The 24,761-nt window shown below is 41.1% G+C and overlaps 1 protein-coding gene across 1 annotated transcript in view; it reads left to right on the forward strand.

Annotated features, from left to right (window-relative positions):
• LOC124285514 (LIM and calponin homology domains-containing protein 1-like) overlaps positions 1–24,551 on the forward strand; it is a 162,202-nt gene extending 137,651 nt beyond the window's left edge. Inside the window, 14 exon segments of the mRNA XM_046721755.1 lie at positions 5,115–5,279; positions 5,518–5,654; positions 5,922–6,068; positions 6,791–6,974; positions 8,861–8,863; positions 9,784–10,139; positions 11,093–11,131; positions 11,508–11,600; positions 11,813–12,114; positions 12,750–12,850; positions 13,161–13,285; positions 14,326–15,409; positions 18,526–18,690; positions 19,669–24,551. Coding sequence (XP_046577711.1) covers positions 5,115–5,279; positions 5,518–5,654; positions 5,922–6,068; positions 6,791–6,974; positions 8,861–8,863; positions 9,784–10,139; positions 11,093–11,131; positions 11,508–11,600; positions 11,813–12,114; positions 12,750–12,850; positions 13,161–13,285; positions 14,326–15,409; positions 18,526–18,690; positions 19,669–19,694 — 2,927 coding nt within the window. The 3' untranslated portion in view covers positions 19,695–24,551.
• Positions 24,552–24,761: the final 210 nt, after the last annotated feature.

A 24,761-nucleotide genomic window follows, 5' to 3' on the forward strand; every position in this document is an offset into this window, starting at 1 on the left:
ACACTATTGCAGATAGAGATACACTATTGCAGATACTGGTACACTATTGCAGATACAGATACACTATTGCAGATACAGCTACACAGATACAGCTACAGATTGCAGCTACAGCTACTATTGCATATACAGCTACACTATTGCAGATAGTGGTACACTATTGCAGATACAGATACACTATTGCAGATACTGGTACACTATTGCAGATACTGGTACACTATTGCAGATACAGCTACACTATTGCAGATAGAGATACACTATTGCAGATACTGGTACACTATTGCAGATACAGATACACTATTGCAGATACAGCTACACTATTGCAGATCCTGGTACACTATTGCAGACACAGATACACTATTGCAGATACTGGTACACTATTGCATATACTGGTACACTATTGCAGATACAGCTACACTATTGTAGATACTGAGATACAGCTACACTATTGCAGATACAGCTACACTATTGTAGATACAGCTACACTATTGTAGATACAGCTACACAATTGCAGATACTGGTACACTATTGCAGATACAGCTACACTATTGCAGATACAGCTACACTATTGCAGATACAGCTACACTATTGCAGATACAGCTACACTATTGTAGATACAGCTACACTATTGCAGATACGGATACACTATTGCAGATACAGCTACACTATTGCAGATACAGCTACACTATTGCAGATACAGCTACACTATTGTAGATACTGGTACACTATTGTAGATACTGGTACACTATTGCAGATACAGCTACACTATTGCAGATACAGCTTCACTATTGTAGATACTGGTACACTATTGCAGATACTGGTACACTATTGTAGATACTGGTACACTATTGCAGATACGGCTACACTATTGCAGATACAGCTACACTATTGCAGATGCAGCTACATTGCTGCATGCACAGCCTCATGTCTGCTACACCCATTGACTATCTAGCCAACAAATGTTCATGGATGATGATGATGATGATGATGATGATGATGATGAACATCAAATTCCATTCTGTTCAATAGAGGTCTCATACTTAGCCCTATTGACACATAGTTTGTTAGATCAAATATTTATGCATTACTTTGTTGCCTGACTACAGCTCTCGAATCAGTAAATGGATTTAGTGTTCTGTTCATTTCCACAGATAGTGGCCCAGGTGTGTATCATATCGTATTAGTAAAATGTGTGCAGTTGCAATTTTCTGTTGCTCACCTATGAACCTTCTGAAGTTTTCCAACTTGCATTCTTCTTCTAACACTACATTACACATTATTGGGTCCCAGATTGCGTCCTAGTCACAGACAGGAGTTCAGACGTCAAATGTCCAGGCAAATTACCAGAATTTTGTTCAAATGGTGTTACGTATCCAGTGACTGATAGTTCAATACAGTTATGATTTTGAAAAGAATATTCACTTTTTTCAAGTCAGATAACAAAAGAAAATAGTAACCATTTTCCTGATACATCCATATCTTTCATTTCAAAAAAGGGTTTATCGTTAAATTTGACAATTTGTAGTCAACAATAATCTATAGAAAACAATTATCAAAATAAATAAAGACAAATATGATGACATTGATAAATGCTACCACCAGACTCCAACATTTGCTTTTTGCAAGCTAGAAAATACAGTTGTGAAAATGTGAGTTGAATTGAAATCTGATTGAAATAAGGCATTTGTGCAGTGATTGTGGAAGATGGAGGTATTGTCTTGTTGGCGTGTTTGATACTGAAAAATAGTATTAATACCAGGCTTAATAACTTTATCATGATTCAAATGTACTAATTTTTTAGTCATTTGGAAATGAAAGCAGTAACATATTACCAAATCGGCTAATCAGAACGCAAATGACAGCTTTAACAATATTACAGTGTTCAAGCAGAAACTTTGTGTAGATGGTCATAATTAGAATATCATCTCAGACACTGCTGTACCAAAATTGGTAGGATGTTTTCCTTAATATTTGTTCCCACATAGAAGAATCATTCTGAGATTATTCTGTCATCTTTGAGCTGAAAATAGGTGTTGACATCAAGGCATTAAACTCACTGTGTTTTGAAATGTGATGTAGTCCAAGCACTTGAGCAGCATCCAGCCAGCAGCATACTATGCTCTGTCTACTGATGTATTGCAATGAACATGCACACAAATGTCAGGCATACTAAACAAAGGTCATCATGGGCATTAGATGATACTGAAGCACACATGAGGACCTTTGTGTCCTTAGTTCTCAACTGTTCTGGGGCGGTAGGGTAGCCTAGTGGTTAAAGCATTCGCTCGTCACACTGAAGACCCAGGTTCGATTCCCCACATGTCTACAATACGTGAAGCACATTTCTGGTGTCCCCCGCCATGATATTGCTGGAATATTGCTAAAAGTGGCGTAAAACTAACTTCACTCACTCACTCAACCTCAGTTGTCCCGAAGACACTGACTCTGTTGGTTGGAAGTCAGTTGCAGACTATTCAGAATATAAGTTGTCAAGAACAACAACATACGACAGGCAAAGAAAGGAATGTAGAAATAATGATTGACTTAAATACAACTAAACAAAATGATTTGAAAGTTATTATGATAACCTTATTAAACATGATAATTTTGGTTATCTCCGTCCTTTTGTGAAAATTGATTGAATTTGTGGTCTCTTAGTTTCTCTTGCCACCAGAAAGTTACATCCAACTCATGTCAGGTAGGGGATTGGATGAGGTGTACTTCCTCAGGTGTACTTGTTCAGGTGTACTTGCTCAGGTGTACTTCCTCAGGTGCACTTGCTCAGGTGTACTTGTTCAGGTGTACTTGTTCAGGTGTACTTGTTCAGGTGTACTTCCTCAGGTGTACTTGTTCAGGTGTACTTCCTCAGGTGCACTTGCTCAGGTGTACAGGTGTACTTGCTCAGGTGTACTTGTTCTTACTTGTCAGGTGTCAGGTGCACTTGCTCAGGTGTACTTGCTCAGGTGCACTTCCTCAGGTGCACTTGCTCAGGTGTACTTGTTCAGGTGTACTTGTTCAGGTGTACTTGCTCAGGTGTACTTCCTCAGGTGTACTTGCTCAGGTGTACTTGCTCAGGTGTACTTGCTCAGGTGTACTTGTTCAGGTGTACTTGTTCAGGTGTACTTCCTCAGGTGCACTTGTTCAGGTGCACTTGCTCAGGTGTACTTGCTCAGGTGTACTTGTTCAGGTGCACTTGCTCAGGTGTACTTGCTCAGGTGCACTTGTTCAGGTGTACTTGCTCAGGTGTACTTGCTCAGGTGTACTTGCTCAGGTGCACTTGTTCAGGTGTACTTGCTCAGGTGCACTTGCTCAGGTGCACTTGCTCAGGTGTACTTGCTCAGGTGTACTTCCTCAGGTGCACTTGTTCAGGTGTACTTGCTCAGGTGTACTTGCTCAGGTGTACTTCCTCAGGTGCACTTGTTCAGGTGTACTTGCTCAGGTGCACTTCCTCAGGTGCACTTGCTCAGGTGTACTTGCTCAGGTGTACTTGCTCAGGTGTACTTGCTCAGGTGTACTTGCTTGTTCAGGTGTACTTGCTCAGGTGCACTTGCTCAGGTGCACTTGCTCAGGTGTACTTGCTCATGTGTACTTGCTCAGGTGTACTTGCTCACAGTATCTGATTAAACTTAGCGTAGATTCATGTACTATTTAACACCATGTCACCTGTCTGTGAGCTGAGGGACACATTTGCTCTTCATCAGATCACATGAACTGAATGGTCACCTTCAGTTCTGCTTCCTTGCTTACTATACAAAAATACCACGTGAAACCACAGAAACGAATGAGCACTTCTGTACCCATCAGCAAGGCATGTTGGCAGAGGGTACTCCACTCACGACTTTCATTCCGTTTAGCAACACTTTATGAATAATACCTGTTTTCAGAAATGCCCTGTGGTATCTGAATGTAGAATCCTGACTGGTATATGCACAGTTCTAACATGTTTCCATCACAAAGTGAAATGTTTTCAGCACTTCTTTGTTCTTTGACTCAAGTACTAACTGTAGATGTTCATACTGATGCACACGGACATGTTTGTTTCTCACACTGACATACTTAACCTTCAGAGGTCAATACAATCTCTCACGTCGGCCAGTTGATCATCATTAAATTCTACTTCCTAGGGTAGAATCTATTGACGTTATTACAGTATAAATATGTAACAAAAGATACTTTCTTACTCATAATTTTAACAACTTGGTATAGTCTATAATTCTCCCTGATGTATATATGAGAACAACATTAATGGCTGCAAGTGACTCTCCCATGTAAACATGTTGACATGTTGGTATATCAGATGTACTGTCAGCAGCAACTACAACAAAGTACATGACAGTTCCGCCACGCCCCCTTCCCACCCCGTCAGGGAACACAGCATTGTTCATTGCTCCTTGTTTGCTGTGCCATAGTCTGTCATACAGACCCTGAAGCAAATATATCCTAGAAAGGCCACGCAAGTCTAGAAAATGTGGCAAGTCTAGATTTACTCAGCTTCTGAAAATGAAGAAAGTCTCAGGGCTCCTTTTCATTATATATTTTTTTTTTACTATGAACTGTTTTCAGTAAAATATGTTCACTTCAGAGACTAGTTGTTAGTCTAGCTGTGCCAGTGAAGTTCTCTATAGTGCTATGATGTGTTGTGTGTTTGAATTGTCCTGCTTCTATACAGCAACCATTATAGTCATGGCTCATGATACAGTTACATTCTTCAGTAGTTGGAGGTACAGTCAAACACTGTTGTCAAACTTTGATGTGTCAACCATATGCTTATCTTAAAGTAAAACCTTAGTCCCTGCATATTGCATATTTACTTGTCATGTTATGGTATTATCGAACCTTGGATAACATGAAGTATGTATATAGGTGCCTTCAGCTTGGACACAGCAGGGTGTGACTGTATGCTGTAATTATCTTGTAACCTGGAACTGTACAGGAAGAACACATAAGGGCTAGTGCAGTAGAGGATGTTTATCTGTCAGGTAGAAGTGATGTGATCTTGTAATGTCTCTAATAACCTCCATCTTTCCGTAAATGTGTTCCTTGCTATGTATACCTACCTGCAGACAACTAGTCACTGTGCAGAAATGTACTAACAGTGTGGATTGTCTCCCTTACAGGAAGTGCTGCGGATGTTTGTGAGGTTATGGCCAGAGATGAGATCCTGGCCATCAACAAATGTGATATTTCCAGCAGGACCAATGAGGAGGTTTCCAAGCTGATTCAAGATGCGGTCAAGTCAGGCCAGCTGGAGCTCAGGGTCAAGCGCTTCCTGGGGATTAATGGTATGTATGCAGCAAGGTGTCCACATGTTCCATGACCAAATGCATCTGTTTTCAGTATAGAAGTGTTAAAGAAGTGCTCCAGAAGTATTCAATTTCATTGTATGGTTGCAAAACGTGACAAAGTAGCTGGGTAGAATACACCGTCTGGTAGATACTTGGTCTTGATTCATTATGTGTTTTATGAACCCTCGATACAAAAAATGTCTAATGTTTTTTATCACTGCCTTTACTGTTTCAGATGATGAAGATGAATGTTTATCTAGTGATGATGAGTTTGAGTCAATGGAGCGATCAGCGAGTCGTGCAGTCCACAGAGAGGACCCCAGTCTTGAGGGACACACTTCCTATGACAGCAGAGACTCCACCACATCTCAGGTAAACCGGTACTATCAAGTGAAGCCCATTTGTGGTGACCCTATGCTGTGATATTGATGGTGTATTGCTAAAAGCAGCGTAAAACCCAACTCACTCCCTCACTCAATATCATCAACGCTCACCAGATTCTTCTTGTCACCACTATGCCCATATTGCATGTACTTGGTTACAAGGTCAGCCTTTTGCCTATCTGTCATCATTTTCAGAAATGCCCAGAACCCCCGATTTGTCTCATTAGCTTGAACATGATTGATTTGTATGTTGCAGGAAGATTTCCGTGCAGCAGTGAACAGTAACCCAGTGGCCAGTGCTCTGGATGAGGAGAGACAGTGGATCATGGACCAGCTGGACTATGGACAGCCTTCACAGCAGGAGGAGGTGCAGGATCCAGCAGATAGACACCATGTGTACAAGGTAGGCAGATACTTGTAGGTGGAGATAGATAGGGGTCAGATGTACAAGATGTACAAGATGTAGACAGAGGGAACTAATATCTAATCATGGGGGAGATAGAGGGGGCAGACACCTGTTCAAGGTGGAGATGAAGAAGACAGATATCTCAACATGGGGAGATTGCGGAGCCAGACACCTGTTCAAGGTGGAGATTGGGGGGCCAGACATCTAAACATGGGGGAGGTTGAGGAGCCAGACACCTGTTCAAGGTGGAGATAGGGGGGCAAGACATCCAAACATGGGGGAGGTTGAGGAGCCAGACACCTGTTCAAGGTGGAGAAAGGGGGGGTCAGTGACATCTGACCCCCCTATCTGTCAAGGCTTATTGATAAAGACTATACATGTCTATACATTAGACATGTTCTATTAAGATGAGGTAACCCATCAGATAAATAATGCTGTCATCTCTACATCATGTCACTTCCACTTCTATGCCCTTTGACCCTTTACAAATATTTTATTGTTGTAGTATTCAGAGAGATTTAATTTAAATGCAGTAAGCATATGTCAGTGAAATGTTTCATATGTGACAAAATTATTTTCTAGCAATAGTTCAGTTTTGCTTCAGTCAGTTTTGCTTTGAAGCTAAGCTTGTGGAAATGATCACAGATTGCTGCCATTGAGCAAAGACATTTCAGAATAATACTGTATAAATTTTCAAGATAGAGTATTGTGTTTCTTAGGAGTCTGAGAGTTTTGAACCCATCCATCAGGAGTCCCCCAGCCCAAGTCAGCTGGCCGCTGAGCCATACACCAGCCACCGAACAGACAAGGAGGTCCTGACGCGACCAACCATCACCATGAGACGAGAGAGGGGGGTGCAGGGGAGTGGAAACACAGCGACGGACACCAAGCCAGCAGCAGCAGGTAAGCAAGTCAAAACATGGACATATGTTGAAATAAGGCCACATTATTGAACTTTTAAGTGTTTAACGAACCACACAACTTTATGGATCCATAACATCTTCTTTATTGCATGATGTCACTTTTTGTAGATTCCTACGCCATTTGAGATGGGTATTGGTGGGTCGATGTGGATCGTGATCTGCTTGTGTTTGGGTGTGTGTTGGTGGGTCGGGGTGGTTCATGATCTGCTTGTGTTTGGGTGTGTGTTGGTGGGTCGATGTTGATCGTGATCTGCTTGTGTTTGGGTGTGTGTTGGTGGGTCGGGTGGTTCATGATCTGCTTGTGTTTGGGTGTGTGTTGGTGGGTCGATGTTGATCGTGATCTGCTTGTGTTTGGGTGTGTGTTGGTGGGTCGGGGTGGGTCATGATCTGCTTGTGTTTGGGTGTGTGTTGGTGGGTCGATATTGATCGTGATCTGCTTGTGTTTGGGTGTGTGTTGGTGGGTCGATATTGATTGTGATCTGCTTGTGTTTGGGTGTGTGTTGGTGGGTCGGGGTGGTTCATGATCTGCTTGTGTTTGGGTGTGTGTTGGTGGGTCGATATTGATCATGATCTGCTTGTGTTTGGGTGTGTGTTGGTGGGTCGATATTGATCGTGATCTGCTTGTGTTTGGGTGTGTGTTGGTGGGTCATGATCTGCTTGTGTTTGGGTGTGTGTTGGGTCGGGGTGGTTCATGATCTGCTTGTGTTTGGTTTTTGTGGTATTGGTTGGGGGTGGTTCATGATCTGCTTGTGTTTGGGTGTGTGTTGGTGGGTAAGGTGGAGTGTGGGTCATGATCTGCTTGTGTTTGGGTGTGTGTTGGTGGGTCGGGGTGGTTCATGATCTGCTTGTGTTTTGGGTGTGTGTTGGTGGGTCGTGGGTGGGTCATGATCTGCTTGTGTTTGGGTGTGTGTTGGTGGGTCGGGTTGGTTCATGATCTGCTTGTGTTTGGATGTGTGTTGGTGGGTGGGGTGGTTTCGTGATCTGCTTGTGTTTTGTGTGTGTAGGTGGGTGTGGTGGTTCGTGATCTGCTTGTGTTTGGGTGTGTGTTGGCGGGTGGGGGTGGTTCGTGATCTGCTTTGTGTTTGTTTAGGTGTGTGTTGGTGGGTCGGGGTGGTTAAGTGATCTGCTTGTGTTTGGGTGTGGGTTGGGGTGGGTTGTGATATGCTTTTGTTTGGGTGGTTTGGTGTCGATCGTGATCTACTTTTGTTTACTTAGGTATGGTGGGTCGTGATCTGCTTTTGTTTGGGGAGTCGGGGGAGGGGTGATGGGATCAGGGTGGGTCAAAAGAACATTTTCTTCTTTTAATCAAAATTTCAATGCCAAGAAATATGAATTGTTGTTAGTTGTTATACCGTTTTCTATACATTAGGATGTGTTTTATGAAACATTCTTCGTTACTATTTACCAAAGTTGAAGTATATTTCAGATATTTTGATTGACATTCAGTCAGTGTCCGGGAAAGGAAGGATGTGAAAGCCTAGTTTTATGTGTGGATAACTGTTGGGGAACATTTTTGGTACACATAAGTAAGTGAGAGATTGAATTTAGTTTTATGCCGCACTCAGCAATATTCCAGCTGTATGGCGGCTGTCTGTAAATAATCCAGTCTGGACCAGACAATCCAGTGATCAACAGCATGAGCATCGATCTGCGCAATTGGGATACGATGACATGTGTCAACCAAGCCAGCGAGCCTGACCACCCGATCCAGTTAGTCGCCTCTCATGACAAGCATGGGTTACTGGAGGTTCATTCTAACCCTTCACTGGTTGGTACACATGAACAAGAATATAGTAGATTGTATTGTCATGAGTCATGGTACTCGCTCACCGCAGAGATGACGGAGTTGTTTACAGTGAAGCAAAGCAGAGTTATGCCCCTTTGTCTACATGTTAACCTCTCATTGGTATTTTGTGGTCAAGGTGGAAAATTTCTTTTTGCCACACAACACAAGTAACTTTTCATTTAAAATGTTTCACATTATTTCTTTTACCTTATATTGAACTTTGAAATATAACTTTTGTCTTTGCGGCACTTTATCAACATAGAATTGAATATGGCTACATTTTGGATGTTTTTTTTTAGCCAAACAGAAACTTGGACAATGTTCACAACTTTTGGCTTTTCAAACTTGCCTTTAATTTTACACCATGTGGGTAATATAATGAGTCCAGAGGTAATATAAGGAGTACCAAACTGTAGATCAGAGATCTTGTGAGGTCTGAATTTCATGGAACTTGTATACTTGAAGTGTAAATGTACCTTTAGATATTCATCAGATGTCCTCTTTGCTGTCAGCAATTCTAACCAGTTGTTGGGTAAACCATACATGGTGCAAAAGCACTCACAGCTGGGAAACAACTTAGCTCATCTTTCCACACATGTTTATTGTGACTATTAATTCTTGGATTTCTATAAGCATATAACATATTTTTATGTGGACTGAATCCACAGCCATGGCAACACCATAATTGCATAACTTTACCTTTTGCCATATTAAATGCCACATTACAAAATTGTAATTTTCCTTACATTTAACCCGATGAATATATAGTGTTACGTTTTACAGTATGTTGATGGACAAAGGCTAAGACTTTGTAACTGACAACTGGGCTATTTGTGTTTGAATATGACAGTTAAAGTTTTTCAGGTTTTTTCAAAGAACATTTTATGTTTAGCATTCTATCAGGTATGGTTCATTTCAGGGATTGCTCTGTCAAGAATGGAGTGTTGTGGTATTTGTGCTATTTGGCCAAGAAGAATGAGGTACTGATGTTGCTTTTCCTTGACAGCTGATACTGGGTACGAGGTGGAGAGACGAAGCCAGGCAGGACCTGATGGTTCTGGGACAGATGATGTTGGTCCACCAGCCATCTTGAGGAAGTGGCAGAGACAGAGACCACAGTCAGAGTATACCTTTGAGAGAGAGAAGTCACCTGACAAGCGTCTCAGCTCAACACTGCCATGGATGGACAGCAAGTTGGCGGCAGATGATACCAGACCCAAGGACGATCTGGTTCTAGAGAGAACAGCCAGGGACTTTGCATCCTCACAGCCAGAACCACCGGTCCCATCACCACGGCGACGATTTGAAGACCAGAGAAAGCAAGAAGAGTGGAGTCAGATGCAGGAAGACCTGAGACAGGTAGGACATACATGACACTTGGGTTGATCCTTCCTTTGCATGATGTGTTGAATTCCTGCATTAATTGTTTGAAAATCAGGCCATTATTTCTTTACTTGTTGGATAGCCATTTTGCCAACCCTATATGCTTCAAAATGGAAAAAAATATCAAAAGTTATTCATATTTGTTTCCTGCCAAGACACTGTATATGTACAGACAAACATATTTTGAGAGGACTACACATTGCATTTTAAAAAAAAATATCATTTATAAAATATGATAGTCAACTTGACATAAATATGTCAGTAGATGATTGGGCAAAAGATAGCAAGTTCAAAATTTGGCCTCATCAAAGTGCCAAAGCTTATGGCATTGATATCATTATTCTCCCCACTTTCTTGACCCAACAAAAAACCCCGATACCCTCAGAAAGCATACAAATCAACTAGTGAGAGCATTTGTGGTCATTGTCGCTGTTTCCAGTAAAGTGTTCCACAGGTATTCCTTGGAACTTGTGTATTGACCCTAAAGTCGCCTACCCTCATCCCCATGTTGTTGTGTTTCAAGCATGCACATGTTTGCAGTAGCCTTGATTTTAGTCTTTGTCACCATTGCAAGCTAACCCCACACCTGACCTGATGTGTGCATGTAGCAGGTTGGGTTACTTCCCTTGGCTGGTAGCCCACCGGGATGTTGACTGTAGGCAGTTGTTCACAGTAGTCAGAACACAAGACGTTCGTTCTGGTTAAATGGTCAATGCAAACTTGTTGTTAATTTGTCTGCTGTGAACTCTGACCTGGGTGGCACTGTGATCCTATTGGTGTAATATGAATACTGACAAATACAACAGAACATTGAGTCTGTTGGTCCAGGTTTGGAGTTACTAGCCAGTTGTAGCACTGTGATGACTGTTGTCTTTACTAATGGCTGGCTTGCGGGAATGAGTTTGTACTAACCTCCTGTTGTTTTGCAGCAACCTGACTCCAAACAGAGGGAGGTGGAAGTCCCAAAGGTAAACTCTTGTACATTTGACCACATAAAGTCAAAATATATACAAGCATTAATAAATATGAAACTATGAATATATGCTGGTCAATCTTTAATGTTCTGGATATGGAACTGATAAATCCCTTATGTGTAAGGTCCCAGTTAGGCAAGGGTTCCCAAGTACAATGAGTTAATTGTCTGTGAGGAGATGGGCCCAGGGGACCACACTGTATGTGCCAGGAATTGATAGCATGATGCTGAAGAATGGCTTAATACCGAAATAGTATTTTGTTACTATTCAAAATAAATGTGACCACTGCTGGTTGTGAAGGGAAGGATTTTAGGGGCAGAGATGTATTGATACTATCCTCCTGGTGCCATGGTGATGTGCTTTCCTTCAGGAGATGTTTACTGCCTCTCAGACTCTCCTGCGGCAGGAATATGAGAGTGACATCAGACGAGCCCAGGAGATCGCTCAGCAACGAGAAGAACAGGTACCTATGCCAACTGGTACTATCACTCCTGTAAATATTTCACTTACAGTTTGTCTTGCAAATTATTTGACACATTCTAATGTAATGGAAATCCTGCATGACTTACTTTAAACAACGTGGACATGTCTCTAGTGAAACCAGACAACTTGTTGGCCTTGGACTCTGTTGTCTCGTTTATTCCAGTCTGAGTTAACCTCTTGTTTGTGTTCCAGGAGCAGCAGATGTTAGAGCCAGAGATGCGGCGGATGCGAGTGACAGAGGAGCGGCGACAGGAACGCAGGCTACGGCAACAGCACCTGCAGCAGTCAGCAGCAGAGACAGGTCCAGAGTACGAAGCCCGACATGCCGGGGACACCATGCAGCTCTATGAGCAGAACAGCAACACTCCTGACTCAGTGCCTGCTGAAAAAACTAGGTCAACCATGTCATTCCAAATACAAAGTCAAGGTCAATCCCAGGGTCAAGGTCATCCAGGTGTTTTAGTGATTGACCCTAGGAACAGAGGTGATGAAGAGTGAGTGTCTTATCCAAATCATGGGACCAGTAATGGCAAGGAATAATAATAATAATGTGTCCATTTATATAGAGCCAAACTCCACACAAGGTATAGGGCTAACAATGAATAGCACAGCACATTATAACCACGGATAAGCCAAGCTGCCTGTTAGGCGCTAGCTGGTTATAGTCATATGACCTATCCATATTCTGCTTGGTGTACAGAGGCAATTTTGAACAAACTCACTTGTCTAAAGTGAGACCACATTTTTTCGCATGTGCTTCATTGTGGGGCAGGACTGAAGCCCTAGAAACTTGCATAAGTCAAGCTGCCAAACATGGTCACCCATCCAAGGACTCCCCGCGTCCAAGGTTGCTTAACTTCACCTGATTTGTGACCTGAGCTCTATGCACAGGACCACACGCCACCATAGTGCATTGCAGCTTTGCTTGTGGTTGTGTATTTCCAAGATAAAACAGTATTGGAGGAATATTGGACTAATGAAACCATCTAAACCATCTGATATCATGCCGTGGGCATTGTTACTCCAACTGAACTTATGGGCTATGACTATTTATACAAACCTTAAGATGACTAAGATTATGTAGCTGTGTAAAAGTATCAGCAGTATGTTTGTACATTCCCTGTTCCAGGTCCCAGCCCACCTACAGCTTCCAGGTGAACATGAACCAGCCAGGGTTGTCGGGGGACATGTATGTCCACCCCACCCAGCAGGCAGCCCTATACGAGCCACGTAAGATACACCACTTGTTTTGCCTGCTAGCACCATGCATTCCTGGTCAGAAATTCATTACAATGGAAAAGGTTAAGAAACTAGGTGAATTATGAACTTTTACACGTACATTCATGGCAATACTTTGAAACAGAAAGTGCCACTTTTATATTTTGAGGTAAATATTATTGTGTTTAGCATTTGTTGAGGACTTCATCAAACAAAGCACATACCGTGTGAAGTTAGGGTGGGTTTGTTGTCCTCACTGTGTGGGGATTAGAAGTAGGAAGTAATCCATGCATGTAACTGATATTTGTGATGATTTATGCAGCATTGGTCGATGTGGATGCAATTCGAGAGGAAGAAAGGAGGAAAATAAGAGAAGAAGAAAGGATGAGAGAAGAAGAGGAAGACAGAAGATTCAGAGAGAAAGAAGCATTACTTAGAGAGCAGGAGGTGAGCATATTCTGAACCATCAGGCAGCTGATGATGACAGATTTGCTGAGTGGAAATACTGATGTATATAAGGATTAGATTCTTCCTCATCCTGACTCATGCTATTTGTTTCTCTCTCCCATAACGCAAGATACAGTGGAAACATGCTGTGTTATATTCTCCAATAACAGTAAAACATCTCACCCTGAGTGCACCCCACTACTGTGCTTGGACATCGGCTTCCCACGTGACCAGCCACTGTCACTCTCTCTATTTTAGCAAAATGGGATGGTTGGGGAAAATTTTCTGTCTTTTCTAATTCAAGCCATCCTGCAAATATGAGAAAGTTTGTGCACAAAGTTATCTTTGGATTACCACTTTAAGCCTGTTATGCATCATGTGTTCTGAATATTTTTCCAAGTTGGCACTTAAATAAATTTATTTTTCATCTTAATTATGATCCATGGTTTACTTGAAAAACTGGTCTATATGTAATCTTATTGTATGAGACTGGGACCTAAACCCTTTATGTTCGTCTGTCCCTGGACACTGCAGCATGTTTGCAGTACAGTCAATCAAGATGCACAAGATGAGACCGGAAACTTTAGGTCATCGTCCCAGTCATTTGTGTCCTTAGAGGAGATTATTATGTCAACGGACACTGAAGATATATCCTTCATAAGGCTCCAATGGTTTTACCAGGGACCAGGAAAGAATGTTGCACAGATGGAAGAAGTTCATATCAGATTACACTAGTTCCGCTCCATATTTCATGGTTCTAGTCATTGTGGGAAGATTCTAAAGATCAAATTCCGGTTCCATCAGTACCAATGATGAGCTCCATGTACAAACAGTTGTTGCAGAGAACTCAAGTTAGAAGTTGTTTCTCTAGTATTCAAAAAGCTAAGGTAAGAAGATTCACATAGACCAAGGGGAACATTACACAGGATGTTTCCATGGTATCTCGTTTTAAGGGAGAGTGAAGCAAATGGTATGAGTCATTTATAAGGGTATATCCAGTGAAATGCAGATGTTTGAAGTTTTAAATATTTTGGTTACAGGAACAGCTTCGTCAAAAGGAGGAGTATCTAAGACAGGAGCAGGAGAGATTTCACCACGAGCAGGAGCAGTTGCAGCTGATGAGGGCTTCTGCAGAGCAGCATGCTGCTGATGTCATCCGATTCGAAGCACCAGTGTCACAGGTGAGGGAGGCCTCCCCTTCCTATCAGTCTACAATCACACAGAAACGCCCAGAGAAGATGCGTAACCAGACAGCGCCTCAGTACTCCACCACTGTGGTGGTCGAGCCCAAACCTTGGCAGCAAGGCCATGTCAAGATGGCAACTGATGTCAGTGGCAAGTCGACCTTCTCACGAGAAGATATGCTAGCCATGAACAGGAAGCCAACGCCTTTACAGACTCGTCCAAATACAACTCCTCCAAACAGTCCCACAGGCTCAGGGCCAATCAAACGTCCCACTCCATCCAGGGAGCAATTGCGTTCTCTCAATGCTGTGCCCAAACCAAAATTCAGATCATCACATGATTGGATTGGCAGTGAACAAAATATGCAACATAATACCCGAAGTTTTCCATCATCAAGACATTCTGATATCATGAGAAAGCAATATTCTACCCCACAAGAACATTGGTTATTTGAGGAAGCAGAGAGGAGGAGACTAGCCAACCAGGATCCTAAATCTCAAACCAGGCAACCCCCACAAACACAGTTTAGTGGTCCCATCAAGCCCACAACAGATAATCGGTGGAGAGGTGAACCATCTATGGAAAGGAGACAGTCTCCAATTTTAAACACCTCTTTTGAACCACATCCTTCTGAAGGAAGCATGCCAGCTGCTATTCGCCAGACTCTGCTGCAGAAAACTGCAGGTGCCCGTGGTTCTACTGGAAGCAACTACTCACAGGATCTGGGCGGGTCTTACAATCAATACCCTAACCAAGGCCCATCATTGTCACACACCATGCCAACATCATATGGCTACAACAGCCCACGTTACAGGGACCAACAAGGTCAAGAAATGCAGATACCACCATCGAGCCGAGCTCCACCTCCCCCGCAGAAGTCCGATTCCTCTACAGCTCTGAGTGGCAGACAACAGTGCTCTCACTGTAACCAGGAATTAGGTACATCTGTTTTTCTTGAATGATCAATATGCTTTTCTCGCCTTGACCTACTGCACCAGTAACCAGTGTCATGATCTGTTTGTGCTTCATGTTTTTGTAAATAGTTTGATTTTGAAAAGAAAATTTACACATTAAGATATGAAACAATATTTACCGTATGTGGTCAGAAAGCTGAACATTTATGTCAATGATAGCGTTCAGCAGCAGGTTCAAGGTAAAAAACATTGAATTGTTGAAGGTGTAAAGCCTCAACGTGTGTCAGGATATCATCATAAAGTTGGTTCAAGGTGTCAGTGGTTTAGTTGGTTCAAGGTGTCAATCATTAAGAGGGTTCAAGGTATCAATGGTTTAGTTGGTTCAAGGTGTCAGTCATTAAGAGGGTTCAAGGTATCAATGGTTCAATTGGTTCAAGGTGTCAATGATTGAGAGGGTTCAAGGTATCAATGGTTTAGTTGGTTCAAGGTGTCAGTCATTAAGAGGGTTCAAGGTATCAATGGTTCAGTTGGTTCAAGGTTTCAATCATTAAGAGGGTTCAAGGTATCAATGGTTCAGTTGGTTCAAGGTTTCAATCATTAAGAGGGTTCAAGGTATCAATGGTTAAGTTGGTGCAAGGTGTCAATCATTGAGAGGGTTCAAGGTATCAATGGTTTAGTTGGTTCAAAGTGTCAGTCATTGAGAGGGTTCAAGGTATCAATGGTTTAGTTGGTTCAAGGTGTCAATCATTGAGAGGGTTCAAGGTATCAATGGTTTAGTTGGTTCAAGGTGTCAATCATTAAGAGGGTTCAAGGTATCACTGGTTTAGTTGGTTCAAGGTGTCAATCATTAAGATTTTCCATGACACAACTTGTAACATAACGATTTGTTCCTCGGAAGTGAGATTGTGGTCGAAGTAACAATAATATTGTAAGTAGTATTATATTGACACCCACCTCGCTGCCAGGAGAAATTGTTATGTTATACGCTATGTCATGCAAAATCCAATTGGCCATCAATAAAATACATATTTTACTACCAGTAGAAAGTAGTTTTGATTTTGTAACTCGGTGAAACAAACCTAAATAGCATTTATCCTCAGACTGGCAGATGTTCCCGACAGGGCGCCGCCATTTTTGAAAATCGTAAAGTCTGTTAGAATTAATGAGATTATAGTTTGTTTTCATCAAGTTACAAAATCAAAACTACTTTCTACTCGTAGTTAAATATGTATTGGAATCATAACCAAATGGATTTTGCATGACACAACTTATAACATAACGATTTCTTCCACGGAGGCGAGGTGGGGGGTCGAAGTCACAAAACTGCCACGATAAATTTCTTGCTACATTCGTGGTTAGCGTGCACTCACCAGTATGTAGATACTAGTCAGTAATGCGTCTTTATATTTGGCTTATAATCCTAATTAGTTTTTATCATACTTGTATGCATTTTGAAACTAAATAAAAAGCAGGCGATCTGCTGATACTTATAGTGAATTTATAACAGAACTGTAATATCTAGACATTTTATAGTTTGCCAATGTGAATCATAATTCGCACACACACCTAGTGTATGTTGTCTGTCTCATTATACTTCGCGGCGAAAACAATGATTCTGTTGAATGCTCGACAAATGAATAAAAACAAAATGCAAATATTAAAATTAAAACAGATTAAAGTTATAGGAACAATATCAGGCCATTACCTTGTTTGAGGAATGTATCCATCAATATCCACAAAACTGTTCCAAATGATGTGTCTTTTAACAGTTTAATATACGAAAAAGTGATAAATCTTTTCAGGTATTGGTGTATAGTCTCATTGGTCACCCAAGATAGCACACATGGCATAATGTCCGCCTTTCTTTAAAAACAGTAATTTAGTTAGCCAATAATGGGCAATCAATCAATGTACTGCCGGTTAATCCTTTGAAAGAAGGACGTTGTTTTTACGCAGACACCGACACGGCAGAGTGTATTCAGTATAGATTAGTAAATCTACATACATAAACACTACCTTTTGACAATTCCGCTGTGTAAGATAAAAGTAATTAATCAATCAGTGTGTTATCAGTTAATCCTTTGATCGATGTTTATAATGTTGAATATTTACTCCAGACACAAGAAAATGCCAAATGGGAACCTTTGTCGGGTAATCTAAGTGTGTTACCACTAATTATACCTGTTATAAATTCATTAACTGACCATCAAGTGAATGATGACAAATAACATGTGTAGGTTTATACTACCTAATACGGGTTACAACAAGGGAGTGTTAATTGCTGTATTGCTTGTGAAAACTTATGGGCCGACACTGTTTTGAGAATACAAACATATTTTTACATGACATGATTAAATATCGAGGTAAAAAAACGCAGAAATGGGATCAAATTGGATCAGTCATTATACAAATAGGGCCTAACGACACCAATCGATTTTGACAGAATCGTCTATGAAAACAAGTTGTAACTCAGAAACTAGGCAAAGCAGGAGACAAAATTAAATGACAGTAGATTGTGAGAACATATAGCTTTCATTTTCCACAACAATTGTCACGATTTCAGGTTTATACAAGCCTGTAAACAAGATAATTTACCCCTTAAAATGTAGATGAATTTGCATCGGCCCTCAAAGCTATTCCTCATATGACGTCACAGAGACGCGCCGCTCTGATTGGTTGAAATTTCGTTCGCGGGTGGGAATTGTGCACTGTTGTCAAAAAGGTCGATTTAAGTCAATTAAAGGTCGAAATGAGTAGTTTTAATGACGGAGTTTCATATATAACGATGCCAGTTAGTGATTTATGTATTTGTACCCCGGAGGGTATATGTGATCTTTAAGAGGGTTCAAGGTATCAATGGTTTAGTTGGTTCAAGGTGTCAATCATTGAGAGGGTTCAAGGTTTCAATGGTTTAGTTGGTTCAAGGTGTCAATCATTTAGAGGGTTCAAGGTATCAATGGTTTAGTTGGTGCAAGGTGTCAATTATGAGTATAGGTATCTAGTCATCTTGTCTAGTTTACCATCCTCTAGTCAGATTATTTTGGAAGGTCTTTTTCATTTTGTCGGTCTAGATGCATGGACTACTTGAATAGTCACTGAGTTAGCATGACACTCAACTCTTGTATCTTTTCCCTGACTTAGGATTCGGTGCAGCAATGATCATCGAGTCCCTGGGTCTGTCGTACCATGTGCAGTGTTTTAAATGCTGCGTGTGTCACACGCCGCTGGGGAACGGCAGTGAAGGTGCTGATGTTCGGGTCCGTGTCAACAAGCTGCATTGCCCCAACTGCTACAGCAACGATGAAGGTATTGCATACATGGGCAAGTTTTAGCCTGGTGTGCAAGCCGTGAGCATTACCACAGTCAGTGCAGGGTAAATCATGTGGCCATCCTCTGTAGCCATTCATACCTGTGTGTCACTCCGCTAATCCTCTGTCCTCTTTAACTCCAGCACTTCATCCCTATCCCAGTCCAGATGGTGGATAAATAACAGAATACTTTTCTGTATCCATCTGTTCAGTTTTATCTGCAGTGCTCTGGTTTAGTTCATATTTTCTGTTTCATTAGACTTTTTCAGTAAAGAGCTTGTCTCTTGTAACTAAATGAGTTCTGCAGATGTGTGCTTGTGTGTATCTAATATTTAACAATGACCAGTATCAGTAATGAATTAATCAACTGTACAATAACCAAGTGTGTAATGTCACTATTATCGATGATTAAGCAAGCTGTGTAGCCAGATTTTAGTGTTCATACCGCTAACTTCTAATATATTTACTCAGTTCTTCCTGCAAGGAGAGTAGTTTAGCAATGTGAAGTTTCCTACATTGTTCCATACTCTCTTAACCTTGACGAATTGAGTGTCCAGAGTGGTGCCAACAATGTCCATAGCATCTAACCCTTCTGGCTGACTGTGGCATGTGTACTGGCTAGCAGAGCAGGGCATGTAGCTCCAACATTCTTACTCTGTCACTCTATTAAACGTTTTGTATTGATCTGTAATTGGAAGTTCACTTTAGTTGTTATTCTTTAATGCATGTTTGATACCACATACCTTTTTTGTTTGTGTTATGTCAGTGAAGTTTTGTATTTTCTCTTATATATGTGTAAGTATGTAGTTCTGTATGCTTTTACGTTTCGTTTCTATTTAAGTAATAATACAATGATGTTGCGTGCTTGTTTAACAGTTAAAAGTTACAAAATAAACACAATTAACGATCATTCAGACTGCTGACCGTACTAAACATTGGAGTATGTTAGTAATGTGTTTTCCTTGATTTATTGCAGCTGGCCTGAAATTCAGCAAAGTTTAACTGTTGCAGTTTGACTCAACTATCTTGATAACTCCCAGAGAGAAACTGTGTCTTCACTGGGAAGTTGTCTATGTACCTGAACGACTGTTGCCCCGATGGAGAGTCCCTGCATCCAAGGGTCATGATCCTTCCCAAGGTTACAATACTGCAGCTGTTAATCATCACCATTTAGACACTGAGTTCTACACAATCAATTATAGTCCTCATAATGTTCCACACACTCTGTATGTAATCAGATAACATCAGAAGACACCTAGGTATCCCTGTATTTGCCGTCAATGGTGCAGCATGCTTGGCTGGTCTGACTTTGTCCTAGCTTTCTCCGGCTACCAGATCATATGGGTATAGTATATGATGTAATCATGGATTGTTCCTTATCTCTGGGTGTAAGGGTGGAGTTAGTCACTTGTAATGTTTCTCTGTTGCATATAGAAGTCCACAAATTTAACTGCAGTAAATCTGGATGGATTAGAGAGAAAAAAACTGCAATTCTTTGTTCATAAATCTCTAAAAGAATAACATGGCTGTTTCTTAAGTTCCTGTTATAAACTTTGTAGAATAACATTGGAGCTTGAGTGGTCATAACCAGTATTGTAAATACTGTACATTGCATTGGTGTACCTGATGAATCAGTTACCTGAATGGAAACATGGTATGGTTAATCTGATGCACCAGATGATACAGGAGTGTACCTGATGACTAGATGATACAGGAGTGTACCTAATGACTAGATGATACAGGAGTGTACCTGATGACTAGATGATACAGGAGTGTACCTGATGACTAGATGATACAGGAGTGTACCTGATGACTAGATGATACAAGAGTGTACCTGATGCACCAGGTGGTACAGGAGTGTACCTGATGACTAGATGGTACAGGAGTGTACCTGATGACTAGATGATACAGGAGTGTACCTAATGACTAGATGATACAGGAGTGTACCTGATGACTAGATGATACAGGAGTGTACCTGATGACTAGATGATACAGGAGTGTACCTGATGACTAGATGATACAGGAGTGTACCTGATGCACCAGGTGGTACAGGAGTGTACCTGATGACTAGATGATACTGGGGTGTACCTGATGACTAGATGATACAGGAGCGTACCTGATGCACCAGGTGGTACAGGAGTGTACCTGATGACTAGATGGTACAGGAGTGTACCTGATGACTAGATGATACAGGAGAGTACCTGATGCACCAGGTGGTACAGGAGTGTACCTGATGACTAGATGATACAGGAGTGTACCTGATGACTAGATGATACAGGAGTGTACCTGATGACTAGATGATACAGGAGTGTACCTGATGACTAGATGATACAGGAATGTACCTGATGACCAGATGATACAGGAGTGTACCTGATGACTAGATGATACAGGAGTGTACCTGATGACTAGATGATACAGGAGTGTACCTGATGACTAGAAGATACAGGAGTGTACCTGATGACTAGATCATACAGGAATGTACCTGATGACCAGATGATACAGAGGTGTACTTAATGCACCAAGTGGTACAGAAGTTAGAGTTGGCTGGTTGGCATGCCCATGTATAAAAAATAGGATGTACATATTTTGCAATATTCTACATGCTATAATGATAGAGCATGATTTGTTTATTTACAGTATCCATGTATTTCAATAACAGTCAGAATGCATAGAAGATACGTCATCACTATGATTTTGCAACAATTGCTTTGAAATATTGTTTCTAGATTTATTTTATTGCCCTCCACATTACAGTTTTTGTTTTCTTTGTTTCACTAGTCTATAAGTCTGGTGGCACATTGGTCCATGTATCAGTATGTAGGCTACACTGAGTGGATTGTGTGTCTGAGTGGAGAAGTCTGGTGGCACATTGGTCCATGTATCAGTATGTAGGCTACACTGAGTGGATTGTGTGTCTGAGTGGAGAAGTCTGGTGGCACATTGGTCCATGTATCAGTATGTAGGCTACACTGTGTGGATTGTGTGTCTGAGTGGAGAATGTCTGGTGGCACATTGGTCCATGTATCAGTATGTAGGCTACACTGTGTGGATTGTGTGTCTGAGTGGAGAATGTCTGGTGGCACATTGGTCCATGTATCAGTATGTAGGCTACACTGAGTGGATTGTGTGTCTGAGTGGAGAATGTCTGGTGGCACATTGGTCCATGTATCAGTATGTAGGCTACACTGTGTGGATTGTCTGAGTGGAGAATGTCTGGTGGCACATTGGTCCATGTATCAGTATGTAGGCTACACTGTGGATTGTGTGTCTGAGTGGAGAAGTCTGGTGGCACATTGGTCCATGTATCAGTCAGTATGTAGGCTACACTGTGTGGATTGTGTGTCTGAGTGGAGAAGTCTGGTGGCACATTGGTCCATGTATCAGTCAGTATGTAGGCTACACTGTGTGGATTGTCTAAGTGGAGAATGTCTGGTGGCACATTTGTTTGTGTAACTGGAGTATATTGGTTGAAATGGGAGCATAACAGGATATTGCGATACTTGTGCCTACAATTGGCTTTGAGAATACAGAAATGGTGTCTGTGGATGGATCCTTTGTGTATATATTGTAGATTACTGCCTGTACCTCAGCACCTACATACATATATATGTACCATCCATAATACAAACAATACATACACACTGGGCTTTCAATTGTGCATTTAAGAATTTGGCTTCTAGTTTAGAATGATACTCTGAAGATGGAAGACACAGGAATTCTTTGTCAATCATAAATGAATGCATATTATATTTTACTTCATACAAGTCTGACAGTAGATTGGAGTATGCAAACCATGTTGCCTTTTGCTGTACATATTAATCAGATTTATTTTACTTTCAGTGAATTGTCATTTATGCTGGGCATGTATTTTCATACCTAAGAATATATTTTTTGGTGTAAAAATATAAAGGAATACAGTACTTATTATGCATGTAGCTGTATATACAGTGTACTCGGTTATTAACTGCTGTATGTCATATGTACCCAATATGTTTTGGTCACATGGTGGAACGACCGTTACCTTCTAAGAACAAGGTCAGCTTCTCGTCCTTCCCTGGTAGGGAATGAGCTGAGTACATCTGGCAAAGACAAATTCTTCTTGGAGGTTATGAAAGCAAAGGAACATCTGGTTGAAAATGCTTTGTTTCTGATCGAGGATTTGTGAGGCTGCAATTGTTATTGTCAATATGTTTTAAGTAATATCTGCCTAAGGAACTTGTCTTAAGCCAAACTGGCATGACTTGGTATATGTCTTCTTGTGGAGGTCCATCCAATTGTCATGGTCAGTTTTACCAATTGGTTGTGACGGGCCACGTCCTCGCGATCAGTTTTACTGATTGGTTGTGATCGTTGTTGTTTATTTTGGGGACCAAAATGACAGGATTAAGTATATCATTGTATTGGTCTCAAGTCAGAGACATTTGTTACAAATCACTGATCATGTTTTGATGTTGACAGTTATCATGTGTGGAGCTCCATCATGGATGACTAAGCTTTTGTTGGAGAGTTACAGAAACAGGCCAAAGTAGATATGATTAAGAACTAGTGACAGCTAATAAATGAAGTGTACCCACCAACCTAATTCATTGTGTGTGTTACCAAAGTCCTTGTACCCTCACCTGGTGGAAAGAATAGATACACTTGGATCTTAGATTGAGTAAAAAAGCAGGTTCCATATTTTGTGACAGCTGGGTTGGCTTGTATAAGGGTAATAAACATGACTTGTTTGTGCTATTTCTTTCATATGTTCAAACTGTAATAAACCAAATGAACAAACAGATGAGATGTGAATCTCAAACTACATTGTGTAGGATTAGGGGTTTTCCACATCTCCATCAACATGTTGCAGTGGATTTCAAAAGCTGCTTGTCCTTCTTCCTGGAGAATAACATGTTCTTAAATCTGATGGACTGTTCAGTTTCTCAGTTGGTAATCACTATTATATTTTGTAGTTGCGTAGCTGCAGACAGTGTAACTCTTGTTAGGGTGGAACAAGTGTGAACTTGGACTAGTTACACATTCCAGTCAAAGCAAAAACTGGTATCTGTTTATTGATTTTTGTACTTTTGAAGGATTCCATGAAGTTAATTTATTACATTTTTAAATGGTTAAGTTTGGATTATTTATAAGAACATAGATCTGCAGAAAGTGTGTCATGGTGCATGTATTTTAAAGTTCACATGTACACCCATACTACTTACTGAAGATGTAAAGATGGGTGTGATAATTAGATGAGGTTGTGGAGGAGTCAGGATGCTGTCTCAAAGTGTTCAGTCTGCCTCCAGTAGAGGAAGGCGAGTGTCACCTACCAGGGAGTCCACAACGCTGCTACAGAGGATATTATCTCTATATTGAAACATACAGAAAATGCAATAATTTGTTCATGTACATAGCTTTTAAGAGCAATTGTCTTTTTAAAGTTTTTAAAGTTAATTGGATTATGCATTATGAATTTGTTACGAATTTGTTGTTTAAACCATTTGACAGTTTAGTGACAAGTTAGGTAGTTTTGAGGTGCACCTGTGTGAAGACGCACGTCTGGATTGTCACATGGTAGCTGGTGTTGAGGTGACCTATAGGGTGACATGAGTCTAGCATGTGGGGTACACTTGGAGAGTCTAGATTGTCACATGGTAGCTGGTGTTGAGGTGACCTATAGGGTGACATGAGTCTAGCATGTGGGGTACACTTGGAGAGTCTAGATTGTCACATGGTAGCTGGTGTTGAGGTGCACCTATATATTCGCCATGCTGGTTATGTACAACACTAACGTTTAGAATCATGTATCACACAGTACACAGTACAAGCTGAGGATATATGCTGATATCACCATATGCAGCAATAAAGAAATAATGATGATGATGGGACTTGTATTGTTTATCAATAGCTCAGCAGCCTCATGAACAGTAAAGAAACTTCACATTTGAAGAATTGAATTATTTTGAAAATGGCTGGTACAAGGTAGTTAATATGGGTGACGTGACGCATCTGCTCATTTCACGAGCGGTATCGTGGTGGGACGGCGAACACACACAACATGTTAACTATCCGTGAGAGATAAACAATTAT

The sequence above is a fragment of the Haliotis rubra genome, unplaced genomic scaffold, assembly GCF_003918875.1.
Source record: "Haliotis rubra isolate DU_JTF1 unplaced genomic scaffold, ASM391887v1 Scf361, whole genome shotgun sequence".
NCBI classification, from domain to species: domain Eukaryota; kingdom Metazoa; phylum Mollusca; class Gastropoda; order Lepetellida; family Haliotidae; genus Haliotis; species Haliotis rubra.